General features: G+C 41.2%; 1 protein-coding gene across 1 annotated transcript in view; it reads right to left on the bottom strand.

Annotated features, from left to right (window-relative positions):
* The window catches only part of LOC127653525 (bromodomain adjacent to zinc finger domain protein 2B-like), a 111,287-nt gene that overhangs the window by 52,901 nt on the left and 40,752 nt on the right, over window positions 1-17,634 (bottom strand). The window contains 1 exon segment of the mRNA XM_052140215.1: window positions 2,291-2,458. Coding sequence (XP_051996175.1) covers window positions 2,291-2,456 — 166 coding nt within the window. The 5' untranslated portion in view covers window positions 2,457-2,458.

Below are 17,634 nucleotides of genomic sequence, written 5' to 3'. Positions count from 1 at the left end.
AAGATAACGCAGGGCCAAAAAAGAAACCAAAGCTGACAGAGCAAATTACAAACAGAAGAGTTAGTGGAGACCTACACACTTCTCTGTTTATACAGTGGAAGAGAAGAGGACGTTGAAAGATGGAAGGAAAGCTGTGTTATTGTGCATGTGCGTTCACATGTGTGTTTATGTGAAGGGGGTGAGACGGCAGCAGTATTAACAAAGGCTTGGTTAATTGGTTGAGATTCATTAATGCAGCAGCTTTTCAATTCACAGCCAAAACTGGGAGCGCTAAATCCTGGACGGTGTTTTCACATGCCGAACAATAAGATGGTAATTATGACAGGAGAAAGTCGGTGGCTTTCTTCGGCCCTGACTGCACCACAGAAAGAACAAGAGGAGGGAGAAGATTTTTCCCATTTTATCAGACAGGTCTATAACAAGAGTACTGACAATTAGAAAAACAATACATATTGTAAAGGAACAGTTCACCCAAAAATGAAAATGATGTCATCTTTTACTTCCCTCATGTCTTTTTAGGGTGTGTTCACACTTGGCAGGTTTGGTTAGATTAAAATGAACTCTGGAGCGATTGCTCTGTTAGTGCGGCTCATTTGAACAAGTGTGAACGCTGCCATCCGAACCTTGGAGCGCACCACTATTCAGGTGGTCTCGGCCCTCTTCCAAACGAACTCTGGTGCGGTTCGATTGATATATGAACACAACATGGACCAAAGTCATCTAAACAGACCAAAAACAGGAAGTAATTTGCCTAATACTGGTTCTTCTCATCATAGGAGCTATGTTGCCCATTATAGTTCGGTACAGGCATCGGAACCGCCGTCAGCCGTCCTTGCAGCATATCTTCATTTGTGTGTTCAACGGAGGAATTCCTGCTGCTGTTTTGTCTCCTTTACACATTTTATTAACTCTTTGTTTGTTCTCAGCTGGTAAAAATATCACCATTTATACATATATAGATATAACGAGCACATTTCGGCCAGCAGCCAGAATTGTTTTGGATGATCGGCAAGTTCCGTCAAACAATATACGTCATAAAAACTGTCCAATCAGGTCGTGACTTTGCCCTGATGCCTTTGGTTTTGTATTGATAGGTTCGGTGTTAAAAATGCCAGTGTGAACGCTAAATGAACCAGGACTAAATGTATCATTCGCACCAAGAGAACCGAAATACAAGTGTGAACGCACCCTTAAACCTGTATGACTTTCTTTCATCCATGGAACACAAAATAAGATATTTTAGATGTCCAGTGTGTTCTTTTTCATGGGCACTAAGGGTGTCGAGCTTCAAAAATTACTTGTGTGCTATATTTTAAGTCTTATAAAACCATACGACCACATGCGTGAGAAACAGAGTCGAACCGATTAGATCATAGACTGTAAAAAAAGATGAACGACGCCCCTTCGCTCTTTTCCACTGGTGAGAACTGAAGCCGCCAGTGTCCCGATATGGCGCTGACATCTTGGGACTTGTGATTTCGAGACCAGACCTGCGCAGTAGTGAGCAGGAAGTAAAGCTGCAAAATCAAGGCCCCGCCCTCACTCTCGCTGAATCAATCGCAAGCACGCCCCTGCACTTTTGAATTTTGACTTATGACGGTGTGAAATAATTTAGATATTAAATTTAAAGCTCCAATCTCCAAAAAGTCAGTTGGTGGTTCAGTGACTACTTCGCTCAGAGAACCTGTCAATCACAGCTGTCAATCATGATGTCACAGCACTGTTTTTATAGCATCAAATAACTAAAAACAATCACTTGAAATGACATCAACGTGATAGAAACGACAGTAAATGACAGAAACTATCTTTGGAAAAAAGATATGTGAAGTGTAATTTAATTGTTTAGTTGGTCTCACGTCCCATTGAATAACATGGGGAGGCGGGGTTTATGACCTATACTAGGACCAGTCACCGGGAGGCGATCGAGACGTTTTGGCTTCACTTTTGAGGGCTTGTGCGGCACACTTGGTTTAGATGAGGAGATTTTAGAGACACATGAACAACTGTGATTTATCAGACAATACTCAAACAGTAGAAAAGATTTGTGCTTTATCAGATGTCACTCATTGAGGATGCTTCATCAGACAGGAAGTGCGGTCCCTGATGACATCGGTCTCTGATCTGCTGCAAACCACACAGTCTAAACTGGGAGTCATGTTCAAAGCACCCCCATGTAACGTGCTGGCGTGCATCATTGTGCTTGAGTTTTGACTGAGCACTTTTCACACTGTAACAAAAAGCAACCCTTGCATCAGGGTATGAAAGAGCGTGCGTGTGTGTGTTTTCTTACCACATGTGCTGAGCGAGGCCATTGCTCCGTGGTTTAGGCTTCTCTTGGCATTGGAGGCTGCTGTGGATGAGGAAGAGGACGAAGAGGAAGATGACGATGCAGAGGTGGTGGCGTGGACGGAGGCCGGGTTGGAGGAAGGCGAGGCCAGCCGTTCTCCAGACTCCATATCTGTCAACCACAATCCAATCGATAATTAGAGCAAGCTCAAACACACACACATTCACACACACATACGACCTGCCACTCTTCCTTTCACATCTCACTTGCCATGAACAATATTTCTATTTAACACAGTCAGCCTCCTTCTCACACACACACACACACACTTCTGCTCACAAGACGTACCAACGCCACGAGCATATTTCTACAAGACTACACATTAAAGTCCCGTTTGGGCAGAGGGTTTGTTCGGCTTGTCACGTTAACCATTCATTCACTGTTGAGACCCCCTTCAATAGCATAGAAACCAGACTGACACGGGTTCGCAAACATTCACGCACACACAAAGTGAGCAGTGCTGATTTACAAGACTATTCACAGCCATTTTTACACAGCGTAAAACAAGCCTTCTCACACTTGATGTGCTTAACAGGCGAATTATGCCTTTAACTGTTTCTTTGGAGATTTCACAGTTTGGAGAGACGCATATTAAAGACAGACACACGAATGATCGAGCACGCAGCCAACACACACACACACACACACACACACACACACACACACACACACGCACACACACAAACCCACAAGCGTTCTTGTGTTTCTCATTCACTCCCCAAACGCAATACCACACAAACGTTGACATGAAAATATGATTAGCAGTGATTTGCATGTGATTTGAGTATTAAAAACCTTCTTGAAAAGGATCCAACTCATGAACCACTTATGATGGGCAGATTTAACATTTGGAAATCTTGAGCTCGGCTCGAATACAAATCTTATGGCAAGCAGTGTAGAGCGGCATGGTGAAACACACAGCTTTAATATTCTGTCATTATATATAACACTCGTGGCCTGTCCTCTGAGCAGCTCTCCATCTTGTGTCTCTTTGCTACACACACACACACACACACACACACACACACACACAACACGTATACACAAACACACACACACTGATTAAATCTCAGAGATGGAAACATTCACGGAATATCAACTAACAGCTCTAACCCAGGAGCAATGCTGATGGACCAGCTAGCACAACACATACACGCACACACACACACACACACACACACACACACACACACACACACACACACAAGTGTCTGCATTTTGGCGTCAAAAGCAGCAGAGGCCACACTCTGACACTGTGGTTGTTTTCCTCCGCTTTTCTTTCTCTGCACCTGTCCTTCTCTCCCTCGTCTTTCGGATCATCCCTCCATCTCGGCTTTCTGACTATTTCACTCTCTCTTGTACCTTGCCTTCCAAAAGGTCAAAAGGTCACCAGGTCATGACCCTGCCAGCTCAAATTCATGGTAGGTAACTCTAAATGAATGCAAGTTTGAAATTCTACACTAAATAACCTGCAAAGCACTGCTTCACAGAAAACAAAGGCTCATTCTTTAAAAACAACATTCTTAAACACATCCTTCAGGATTCGAGGTGGGAACAGCGCACGTCATGTGATCAACATGTTCACACACACACTTTCTACGCTCCGAAACGTGGTTCTAATAAGTGTTACTAGATTTACCACTTTCACTTTTAACACACACAAACACATTGTGTACTTAGCAATCTAATTGTTTGAGGACATACCATAGACTTGTATTGTTCTTACAGTATATTATAAAGCGAACTAAAATGACTACACACAAACCCAAACCCTAACATTACCCCTAAAAACATATTGCATTTTCAGAATTTAAAAAACAAAACGTTTTAAATTAATACTTTTTTACCTTTGAGGACTTCCCCAAAGTACTGGCAACTAAGTAAGCACAAACACAAACATTTTATTTATCTAAATGAGGACATATTAGAGATAGACCGATATCCACAATACAGTCATAAAAAGCAATATACATATATTCTCAATAACATTTCGGAATTCAGTTATTTATTATTATTCCAATAACCCAACAATTATTTACTGTTGTCCAGTTTGTCATTATAATATGATGCAGCGTTATTAATATTACTTTGGGGAATTATTGTATACAGTATGATATTGCTGGAGCTTATATTCTGACGCTGCACTGTATTGTTCACCATGTTGCAAAAGGCTGTATTATTTTTAAACATTGTTACATTCATAACAGTAAACAAACAAGGCACGGCGGCCCCTCAGCACACTAGAGCACAAGGGGAAAAAACTTTGCTGTTTATCAAGCGCTGAAAGGTTGCTTGGTGCAGAACAATCTGGAATAATGTTAAACATTGCAACAGTCGCCTCTTTGCAACCTGAACTTGTTCAGAAGGGTAAATCTCTGTGACACCTGCGCTAAAAACAGTTTAGACGCAGCATAAGGAATGAGGCATGTGTTAAAAATTTTAAGCCATTTTAAGTTGACACAGTGTTTAAAATATGCCGGTCCTGCGTGAGACACTGAAGAAACAGTGACATGCGGTGCAGCAGGTATGGACGGTCGTCCAGCACGTGTTTACATTTGAAAACAATAGAAAAACAGAGAAGACACACGCAAAAACACGTTCGATGTGAATGGACCCTCATCACATGTAAAACTGACCCGAACCCAATGGTCCTCTAACGTGAGCTGCTCTGAGTCCGCATACAACCAGAGCCGGATTATCCATAAGGGCACTTGGGCCAGTGCCCAGGGGCACCAACCATTCACAACCACTAGGGGGCACCACATGACACAAGCTTTAAAAATATTTTTCGTAAATTGTTATATTATTAACTTGAAATTCTTGAAAGACCATACATAACTTGTTTATGAACACTAATTTAACAATAATAATAATAATAATAATAATAAATTATAAATAAATGAAGATTACATGACCACTATCACTCCCCCCCTCCCCAATCTGTCACAGTTGAGTTGGTCCACAACAATTACGTGCAAATGTGTCATTTTTTTAACGGCTACTACAGAAAATGAATCAAAATCCAAAATGGACAGACGGCAATTGAGTGGTTTCAGCAAAAGAAGATTAAAGAAAGAGAAGGATGCTAGACGTTTAGCTACAATAAAAAATGTTCCAGGGATTGACAAATTTTTTGTTAAATCACTAGTTTTTTGGGAGAACACGGGAATTGCAGACACCAGCAGCACTAAGTCTGACACCGCTGGTGCTGCTAGCGGGGGAGATGCAGCAGCTGCTAATGTTTGAACCGAAACGGTACGGGCGTCACGTCTCGGTGCACGAATTTACACGGAGAATACACGGTATAAAAATAAATAAAACTAAATAGCGATACATATCACTCTATTTCGCATAATGAACAGTCTGATCAAGATTGCAATGCTGGAGTGTGTGTGTGTGTGTGTTTGTGTTGTGTGTGTGTGTGCGCGCGTGATCGAACTTTTTTTTTGGGGGGGGGGGGGGCCTTTTGAGGTATAGTGCCCAGGGGCACCACACTGTCTTGATACGGCCCTGCATACAACAGCGTATTCATGCTTGTACCAGAACAACAGGTCACCCCTCAAACGGTTTTGCTGAGCTTTCCAACGGGGTGGGACGTCCAACGGGGCCCCACGCAATTGCATTGTGGTTAAAATACGCTACTGAATGGGGCCAATTTTTTTATGTTAGCCAAAAGACAAAAACAATATCCATGTAAACATGATATCAGCATGATAAAACCACTTCCTAACCTTTTCTGATTAAAGTTAAAGCCAATTTTACAATTTCATTGCCATGACGATGTGATGTCAACAAACCCTAAAACTACAGTAACAAATTACAATTTAAACAACTTTACAGCTCAAACAATACAAATGTTTAATTTAAGAATTAATGTAAGTGCTTTTATAAAATTTTAATTTTATATAATAATAATGAAAAAAATTATTAAAAAAAATTATTTAACAAAGCAATTTTCTATGCCAATGAGGATGTCCTAGAATGTCCCAAAGGTTGTCAAATATTATCCCACAGACATACACACTCCTCTGTGACTAAGGTCTAATGGCACAAAGGTGCTGGAAAAAGATTGTATTTTTATAGGATGCGAGTAGGAGAGAATGAGGGAGGTTTAGCATGTCTACCTCTCTCCAGCTAGTCACTTAGCCTGATTACCTTAAACATCAACAGTAACAGACGAGGGCCTAAAAATAATTCATAACAACAACCGTGATTACCACAATAATGGTATGCCAGGGTATTTAAGGATTCAATCCTGACTTAATTATCAGAAATTAAAACAGCTTTAGCATCAGAATTAGTCTGATTTGATAGCTAATTAGCCATCTTCCACTGTGGCACTGGGAGGCAGGCATCGTAATCTCCGTGAGCTGCGTAATTAATTTGGCTTGGTGCACGCGGCCAATGAGATTGCCGGAAAAACAGCTGGTCCCAGATCCCGCGAATGAGTGAATCATATGCTTATGCTTTGTGGGATATGTTTAGTGCATGCAATATGGACGACACTTCTGGCTCTTGTATCAGCCAAAAGAAACGGCCTTGATGCTTGCGAATGTGAAGTCCTTCCAGAGAGAGACACTACATGGAGATGTGTGTTATTTAATTTACCCTGAAAATCAATCGCACACTCCTGAAGCACTGGAATATACTGCTGAGGTTACCGTGTTTGGGAGAGTTGGTAAGTAAATGTGTGAGTGTGTTTTTGAGCGTGTGTGCAAAATAAAAACAGAGAGAGAGAGAGAGAGAGAGAGAGAGAGAGAGTGAGAGTGTGTGTGTGTGTGTGTGTGTGTGTGTGTGTGTGTGTGTGTGTGTCTATGTAGCCTACATACTTAGCTATAGTTTGGGACAAACTAGTGCCCAAAAGTGAGCTAAATCTGACAAATCCTCCCTTTGGAGACATGCAGGGACATTCTCATTTGTAAAAGCAATTCAAACCTAGTAAATAACTAGAGCTGTCAATCGATTCATGAATGAATTGCAACTAAATCGCATATATTATCAATACTTCGTCAAAATAACCAAAAATGTAATCAAATAAATATAATAACTCCGATAATTCAAATAAATAAAATGATTGATGCAGAGTGAACCATTGATTTGACAACACCAAGTGAGTCTTTGGAAATCAATATATTGTTTGTTTTATTTCCATTGACTTTCATTGAACATAAAGCCATCATTGTCCTATTTTCAATTGAGTTCATCAATCTCTCACAGGATGCCTTTCATCTGCGCTATTTAAATGCTTGACTATGTACAGATTGGTTGCGTCATGTTTCAGCGTCATGCACCATAAATGTTGCGTATTAGGATGCTGTCAAGTTAAAAGTAGACTGAACATTTGAAAAATGGATCTCAAAGTCCCTGCATTCTTTCGTGCTCTGTCCAGATGTCTTTGAACGCAAAAGCACGCCATCTTTGAAAGGCTCCTTCTTCATTCTGTGCTCCCTACTCTCGTTGGTTTGAGGAGCCGCTCTCTTTCTTGGTTGTGCTGACTGCCCCCTGCTGACTGCAGAACGCAAAACCATATTCTGAATTTATGTACGGGTCAGGCGGCACGATTAACAACAGCCCTATAAATAACTTTATAAAGTTATTTACAAGTTTTCCTTAGGCTTAGGGTTTGTTTTAGGGCTAGTCTATAGTAATTATAATCAGCTTTATTTAAAAACAATACAAGTCTATGGGATGTCCCCATTTAGATAGCTAATAGGGCTTTTCCACTGCATGGTACAACTCGACTGCTCGCTTTTTGGGGTTTCCCACTGTGGATAGTACCTGATACCTTTTAGTACCACCTCGGTCGTGGTTCCAAGCGAGTTGAGCCGATACTAAATGTGACGTCAAAATCTTGCAGATCACTGATTGGACAGAGAGAATCGTCACTGGACATAAACCCGCTAGTTTTAAAGTTAGCAACAGCGATAACAGTATCATTTGTTCACGTGACTTTCGAATTGTAAAAAGAAATGGCTGTGTGCAAAACCATGCCGTGGTCAATAAACGAGCTGCAGACGGTCTACTCAAATGCTACGAACGAAACGAAAACGTCTTTCAGGAAGTGTCTCAGCTGTTGGCCGCACACGGCTACCACCGGACCTACCAACAGTGTAGGGAAAAAATAAAATAAAAAAAATACGTAAAAGTGACTACAGAAACATCAAGGAAAAGTGGAAGTGGTTCGACCAAATGGACGCGATATAAACCGGCGAGCAATGGGAGGGAGAGTGCCCTGTACTGCCGTTGATCCACGATGGAGGATGGTACATTTGTTACGTTAACTCTATACTCTGCTTGAAAGCTTCACTTTATTTAGTTGACCAGCTACTGGAAGCTGCTTCTAAAACAACCAGGCCAATTTAACTGTTACACTTGTGTAAAATCACCATGCAACAACGGCTTTATGCAGCACAATGAGCTAGTAGCTAACAGCTAGCGGTCGTGTTATTGTTTTGTGTCTCGTTTAAGATGATGTCACAGTGCAACTATGACGATCAGCCTATAATCCCACCCACGTTGAGGCGGCACTAAACAGCAGTGGAAAAGCAAACTCAGAAAATTAAAGCGAGTAGAGTCGAGTCGAACCGTAACGTGCGGTGGAAAAGTGCCATTAGTAAACGTGTGCATGCATGTATATCTACTTAGCTTTAGTATGGAGACAAACGAGTACCCAGAAGTGAGCTGAATTGGACAAAACCTCACTTTGGGGATGTGCTCATTTGGCAAAATGATGATAATGTTTTCTTTAACATCTAAAAATGCAAAACATTTTATGGTTTGAATTAAGGTGTGGGTGTGTGTGTGAGTGTGCGCACGCACGTGACCCACTCTTCTCCTTGTTATGGCCCGTAGTAACAGATGGCCAATGCTAGCCACGCTAATCTGCCAACAGAGTCGTCAGCATGGATCAGTGCTAATCAGAGCACGCCAGCATCCACACTGATACAAAGACTCCATTTTCTACAACCAGCACACGCTCGACACACACCCACTGATGCGCCCACAGGCCTGCCACCTTCCCAGTGACCTGCGACAGGGGAACAGCGACCTTTGACCTTTTATTACTGCCATTTCCCTGTTATATCAGGCAGCAGCGGCATACATGCTCGTTCCTACAAGCCGCGTAAGGTAAGAACATACGGGCACCTGCAAGATGCAGAATTTATGGTCTTTTTACATGCATACGCAAATGATCTGAAATGAATAAATGCAGGGTGTGAGATTCTAGTTAACGAGTGCCCAAATACATCAATCTCCCCTGGCCCTTGTGACTCATCGATTGGCCGCAGCGCCACTACGCTATTGGCTGGAACAGCTCTCCTGAAGCGTGAGATGGCTTTGCCTGTTGCAAGACATGGTTGCTTGGTGACACTGGCAGTCACACCACCATCAGCGTCCCAGGATACACGGAAAGAGAGAGAGGGAGAGCATGTGCAGCGACGTGTTAGGAACACCAGTCTCTAAATCAGGGAGGGGAGGGTGGACGGCGGCTGGCGAGAAGAATGATGTGTGGGCGGTGGCCTTTACAAAAAGGTGTGGGATTCACCTTGCTTTCTTCAACCATCTCAACTGTGAGTGAGAGGGTATTAGAGTTTACATGTGCTCTGCAACATGGATGAATAATCTAAAGCACTTTAAAAAAAAAAAGAAGGCCGGCAGGGTCAAACAAATAAATAGATTTCCAAGAAGTAAAAGCTGCACATCTTTTTCCGTGGCTCTGTGCAACAGAGTCTCTTCGATCATGAGCCAAACCATCCAGTAGCACTAATCACGCCAGTACCCCCATTTCCACCGTGACAAACGTCACTCCTGCACTACACGAAATGGCGAAAGCCAAAGAAATAATCAATGGGAAAGTTATTTAAACTCGTAATTTGTGTATGTGTCTTTGCGTGTTATGAGTAACCAGAAACCAGCAGCTCAACCCACACCCAAACAAAGGGCCCATGGCAGATGGTAGAAAGCTGCATGCTGGGATACTTCGACCTCTCGTCCATGAGCTGTTCTGTGGTCCAATGTGTAGTTACCAGATCCGCTTCCAGAGCAACACAGATTAGCAGATATACCAAGCGGATCGTCTGCCCCTACAAACAATGTGAAATGAGACCTGATAGACACGCACATGCAAGTTTCTCTGTCCAACGAGGCCATGTCCTGTCCTCTTCTCATTCCAAAGTCTAAGTGTCAATCTAAGTGTGTAGTAAAGGAAGAATGATTGTTTTGCAACTTCATAAGCAAAGCACTTTCTTGTAGTGTGAAATGGCGGATGGCGTTTGCATGTGAATGCTTTTGTCCTGATCTCATGATCTCTGCACTTAAAGTCAACTGGAGAGTATCGTGCGCACACACATCCATTAGGCTGGCTGGCGCTGGCGCTGACACAAACACACACACACGCGCACACACACACACACACACGAAGCCATTAGTCATGCACAGACTGAGTAGCTGTAGTGTGTAGAAAAGCATTTAGCAGCCATACAATCCCAGAATAAACAGAAACAGACTCAGCAGTCTGTAATCAAATGATGAGAACATTTAATATGGTAACAGAAAAGATTCTTGCAATTAAGAATTTTCTTATTTTAACTGCAATTAATCAAAGATATTTTACTCTTTCATCCATTTTTATAAAATGCCACTAATTACAACAAAACTCAAAAAGTGTGTCTTTATCTACACATGGTCATATCAACATCCAACCAATAATCACTCACTTAATTTAAAGGTGCACGCAGCTATTTTTTCCTTCTCAAAATGTTGTACTCCTATAGAAATAAAGTAGTCATTTTGAAACATATGTATGACATCACGAGCACTCACACAAGATAAAGACTCCAGTCATATCAGTAACCTTATAAAAGTGGTTTTATTCTACATGGAGAGGGTCCCCTCATGGAGGCTGCCATGTTAGAATCACATGACCTGCTGAATACTGCTCACTGAATCTCTTTAACCAATCTGCTATTGAACACTTTCACTCATGGATTAAATGAATCATGGCTGTCCGTGAACAGTGAATAACTGAAAACAACTGTGTTTGAATAATACTGCATTCAGTACTCCATTTCTCAGTGTAAGTCCAAGACGACATAAACACAAGAATGACTATAAGCGCACCTTTAAGACAGACATGTTGAAATTAATGACTTGTGGTTCTGTTAGCTTTTGATTCACTTAAAAGAATGGGCCGATAAGAGTTTATTGTGCCGTGCAGATTCAAAAGAATCGCCTCATAAGAGTCATTCATTTGGGAATTGTGCTACACTGACTGTGCTGAATATTTCAAGCAGTAGGTTCAGCTCATACGACATTTTAATTTGGGAATCGATCAATTATAGTAAAAAATATAATCGGTCAATTCCCTCTTCAGTAACTATCTTTTCTTCACGTTGTTTCATCCCTTTCCACTGTAGTTCATTTTGAGTCATTTCCTCTTTATTTCAAGACAGCATGACCTATGTTACAAAACACAAAGATAATAGGCAGACTGACCGTCAGTGAGAAGTGTGAGCTGATTGGTTCATTCAGGAGCGTAAAGGGTCTCGCCAGATTCGCCGCCATTCTCTGACCTCCATAAATCCCAGCGGGATCATTGCGGATCATTAAATGTTTAGCTTGCCACGGCAGACTCAGTGTGTGTGTGACAGTGAGAGTAAGTTTATGCTTGAAGAAGTGTGTGTGAATGTGTCTTACACCCCAAGCAACGCAATCTGACAAAGCTATTTTCTACGAAAACTAATCTAGTTCTAAACAACAATCTAGTTTTGTCACATCGTCAGATTTAAAGACAAGAAAGAAGGAGTGTGAATGTGTGTGTGTGTGTGTGTGTGTGTGTGTGTGTGAGTGAGAGAGAGATATTCTGTCCTTTACTAAAGCCCTTTCTTATTCACTCCAGAGGCAGTGGATCCAGCAAAAAAATATATATATTTAGACACTCCATTACAGAGAGATCTGTGTGTGTATGTGTGTGTGTGTGTGTGTGTGTGTGTGTGTGTGAGAAAGGGAGAGCGAGTATTTGTGGATTTGCAGTGCGTGACTGTAAGGATGTTAATGAAGATTGCACAGGAACATTGAGCATGTCTTACACACACACACACACACACACACACACACACACACACACACACACACACACACACGTTCAAACTAAGACATTTTAGTGGCTGAAAAGATGCACTCAAACACACATGCAAACACTAACAGACACACATACATACTGTACACTTTCCCATCTCTCACACACACACACACACACACACACACACACACACACACACACACACACACACACACAAAACAAAAAGAAACGATTACACAACATACTCACTTTCATCATTTCAGTTTTCCTTCCATCAACACACACCGATCTATACCTGTATTACCATCATAAACATGATTTACAGCTTTGCAAAAAAGAGGAACACACATCCTGCCCTCCACCCAACTCTTGTGTGTGTTTACATTGACAAAAGCATAAACCTGATGAGAAAATCCATCTCCTGTTTCAGATCGGACAGAGCAGAAATACCTTCTATTGATCTCGGCAAAAAAAAACTACCCTAAGAAAACAGCCATGATTGGTGGGACAGGCGTGAGGTTCCGCACCACTCTCCCCGTAGACTCTGTAACGTGTGTGCGTGTGTTTGCAGTGTGAGAAAGAGTGTGTGTGTTTGACAGTGTCTAGCTCAAGGGATGATTTAAACATTCAAAAGGGAGTAAAATTAGCGTGTCAGTGCAATAACACAAGAGTCATCATATTTCTGCATGGAAAGGGTGATGGAAGAACCATTTCAAATAAACGCGTGCGAGGAGAGAGAGAGGAGTAAAAAGAGACAGCGAGTGACTAAAGAGGGCAAATGAGAAAAGGCAGCAATTAATAAGGTAAAGATAGGTTCTTTGAATAACATTGCATTATTCATTGTGGGGTTATGATGATAACTGTGAAATTAGAGATTCATTGTCAGCTAAAGAGAGAGAGAGAGAGAGAGAGAGAGAGAGAGAGAGAGAGAGAGAGAGAGAGAGAGGAAAACAGAGAGTTTGGGGTGATGTGATAATGTGTCAGTCCCATTAAACAAAAGCCTCTGGTATTATGACACTAAAGACAGGGTCTAAAATGTTTGGAAATTTGTCCACTTCAACCACATTCAGAGGTGGTCAAATGTGGTCAAAAGCACGTGACCACATTGGGCTTTTAGTGTAAACGCTTATCCGTTCAAAGCAACGCCTGCTCACCTGTCAATCAACCAGTGTGCTAAAACAAGAACTTTAAACTTGCTGTTATGAAAAATATATATATATTTTTTAATTAATAAAACAACACATACTCCGTGGAAAGCAATAGTTCACCCAAAAATGAAAATTCTCTCATCATGTACTCACTCTCATGACATCACAGATGTGCATAATTTTTTTCTTCTGCAATACACAAATTATGGTTTTTAGAAGGAGGCGTAATCTCAGCTCTGTTGGTCCATACAATGCAAGTGAATGGTGGCCAGAAATCTGAAGCTCCAAAAAGCACATAAAGGTAGCATTAAAGTAATCCATATGACTCCACTGGTTTAATCCAAGTCTTCAGAAGGGATATGATAGGTGTTGGTGAGAAACAGATCAATATTTAAGTCTTTTTTACTATAAATCTCCACCTATGACCAGCCTCGACCAGTATGTGAATTGCCAAAAAAATAAAAGAACATAATGTGGAAGTGAAGGTAAAAGTTTTTTTGTTTTTGAGAGTTTTATAGTAAAAAATTACTTAAATATTGATCTGTTTCTCACACACACCTATCATATCACTTCTGAAGACATGGATTAAACCACTGGAGTCTTAGGGATTACTTGTATGCTACCGTTATGTGCTTTTTGGAGCTTCAAAGTTCTTGCCGCCATTTGCTTGCATTGTATGGACCTACGGAGCTGATATGTTCTTCTTAAAATGTTTGTGTTTTGCAGAATAAAGTGGGTCACACATCTGGGATGTCATGAGTGTGAGTAAATGATGAGAAAATTTTCATTTTAGTTCAGTTTGACATAGTTAATACAGGTAGACCACTAACATGATGAAGAATTCTGTTCGAAACATTGTGCTTCCTCTTTTATATTAAATAATAGAATAAAGTATCATTGAGAGAAACAGTGCACTGTTTTGCATGCTTTTTCTTAGTTTACTTTTTTGCACTTATTTATCACGTGATTGTAGCGAGTGATGTATGTCTATGAATAGCAGTCCAGAAAAGTAGTTGACAAATTAACTATTCATTGAGTCAAAGTTTATCTTATGTAAACAACTCACCATGGAGCGTGTCGCACTAGCAATCGAACGTGTGTAGTTGCGATGAAACAGGTGAAAAATCTCACAAATCTCCATTACCAGAGTCATGCGGTTTACGTTATCATGAATGAAAAATTTGTAATTGTATGTTTCTGAACAGTAGAAAGTTCAGTAGCTACTGAAACTGTTACTCACCATGCTCAGACCCATTCGGACTGATCATGGAGTTAAAATGGCTATGGAACAAGTGTAACTAAGTATTAGTCGATTTGTTTCTTGAGTGCGCTGAGAATCGCCTACTTGAATGTAAAGTAACTGAGACATGTAAACGACCAGTCATGGTTCGTTTTCTTGTTATGTGCCATCGTGTTGCTACAATAATTGACTGGTGTGCAACACAGTGTCATTTAAATGGTCCGCATAGAAGAGCCGCGGCAGATGCGTTTGAGCTCATAATATTAAAGTGCTCGCTTGTTTCATTCTCCCTCTCTCTCTCCTAAACGGTTCCCTGTAACATTTAATGGCCATGTCTAATTATAAAAAGGCAAATATCAATAAAAGCATATACCATCTGCAAATATGTGCATATCTTCTTTAAACAGATGTAATAAACCAACCTCACAAAACTTCAGCAGATCCAGCATCCCGTGGAGGGTGCATTTATTCACCTCTAAAGAACGTATTCTATAAGCCTCTCAGCATTTCCCTGTCACTTTAAACTTACTTTTCTAATGATAAAGGCAAATATCAATAAAACTTCTATTATATACCGTTTGCAAATATGCAGATATCTCATTTAAACAGATAAAATTCACAAACCTCACAAAAATCCTGCGTTTTCTTCCTGACGAGCGCTCGTCTAATATCTTCCTCTGAAGCGCCAATTATATCAGCCAGAATGAAAACTTCAGGATCTTGATCACAAGTTCCTCTGATTCACAAATCATGAAGGTCAGTCCGTGACAATCCAAGCAGGTGATCCAGGCTGTTTAAACAGTCTAATCTAATCTAATGAGTTGATTGGCAGGCAATGACTGTATCTAAAAGGTGATTGGCTCTTTTAATTGTAAGGCGGGACTTCCTATCTACATCCGTTGGGCGCGAGAGCTTCTTGGTTGAACTTTCAAATTTCTCCCATTAATTTTAATAGAAGTGGCCCGTCTCTACTAAATGATCTCTGGTGCAACTTCAAAGTAAAAGCGCTTCACGTGAGTTATTCACTATGCACTGTATGTACAATTGGTTTGATTCTATATTTATTGAGTTAATGTGATTGCTAACATGGACATCCATGGTTGCTGGACTACTGTGTGTACTGTTATTTGCTTCTTCCTAAAATATTAACAATTTCTTCATGTGCAAATAATCAAATCAGAATAAACTGCTAACTACCATTTAAAATACAATATAAATTGTTTTATTATTTTTAACAAAGTTTTGTGTGAAATTGAGTCAATATTGTGCTAAATGAGAATTTATAAAAAAAAATTTTTAGCAATTTTATGTTCTATATTAAATAGTGTGATATATCGGCAATATATCGGCCACCCTGCACTCTGGATATCGGCATCAGCCATTAAAAACCCCATATCGGTGGACCACTACAACTAAGGTCATGTGATCCATGACTAGCTGGCACAGGCCTAAAGCATCATCTGGTGTCAACCAGTTGGTGCAACCACTAGTCTAGAGATCAAACTCACCAAAAACATTCAACCATTTTATTCAACACTTCACGTTATTGAAAACGTTGAGTGATTTGTGTGTTTGTGTGTATGTCTATGTTTGAATGGAGGACTATATTCTCTGACTTAAAATTAAACAATAACTCAAAATTATGTGAACAATTAAAAAAATAAATACATAAGAAATTCCATCTCAGTCCTGTTCTCACTCTGTCTCCACCCTCTCTCTCTCTAGCCTCCAGGCTTCATCCAGACTCATCAAACTGTCTGCCTAATTTTAGCTTAAAACGCACCCCGAAGTTTCCTCCTCGGCTCTGTGCATCACAACCCTGTCATATGATCCTCTAATTCAGCCGTGACCTCCTCAGACAGACCTGTCTGAAAACAGCCCACATCTGCTTCATGCCGCACATCTCAGAGTCTGTGCCTCCTCTCTACTGTACCGGCAGCCTTCCAGAGAATTCTCCAAGTGCCAGGATGAACACATGGCGACAACCGCAACAATATTTCAAAGCGATTACGATTACCCAGCACTCTGGCGACAAACAGGCGTCAGATTACACTGTTACTGTTGCACTCTTGATCCTGCTCTTTAAAACAAAGATGGGTTAAGCCATGAAAACCGTGCGGCATTTTACACACACGTACGAATACACAAATAAGCGGAACCTGCAACTAGTCTGCGAGGACCAGCTGGAATCAGTGGGTCTGCCGTGTGTTGTCAATCACCTGTTGGGTGGGCGGAGTCAGTCTCAGGGGTCAGGGCGGATGCAGTCAGGATTTATGAGGGAATGATGACATTGTCAAGGACTGCAGGAAGCGGGTGGGCCGAGAGGCGTCAAGGCCAAGAGACGGTGGATACAAAACACAGAGCCTGGTCTGCAGACCGGGCCCTGGATTACACCGCAGCCCACCCGTTTGCATCAGTCTCCCTCCCTCCCGAGAAAGAGAGAGAAGCTGACAGGGAAGAAGGAAAGTGCAAAGAGGAGCAAGAGGGGGTGGAACGGTGAGAAACATTGTGAGAGCAGATGAGAATAGACCCTTGCGTGATTTTTCTGCCACCTTTAGAGCTACTGAAAAGATTCGAGTGGGACAGGAGGAGTGAGATGAGGTAAAGACGGCACTGGCCCAAATCCTTCACTCCAGCTTAAACCTGACACACACACACTAGCGGTTTCAAAACCTTACAGGCTACCTAACTAAACAGCATTTAAAGGCACTACATGTGCACACACTTCTGCACGAAGGTTGTTCCAAAACGTGGGCAGCATTATTAAGATTTTGTTTTCGCTATATTCTCAGGCAGTGTCTTATGGAGAACAAACTCA

Source organism: Xyrauchen texanus, chromosome 13, assembly GCF_025860055.1.
Source record: "Xyrauchen texanus isolate HMW12.3.18 chromosome 13, RBS_HiC_50CHRs, whole genome shotgun sequence".
Classification (NCBI taxonomy): Eukaryota; Metazoa; Chordata; class Actinopteri; order Cypriniformes; family Catostomidae; genus Xyrauchen; species Xyrauchen texanus.
This window is presented reverse-complemented; position numbering and strand designations above follow the sequence as displayed.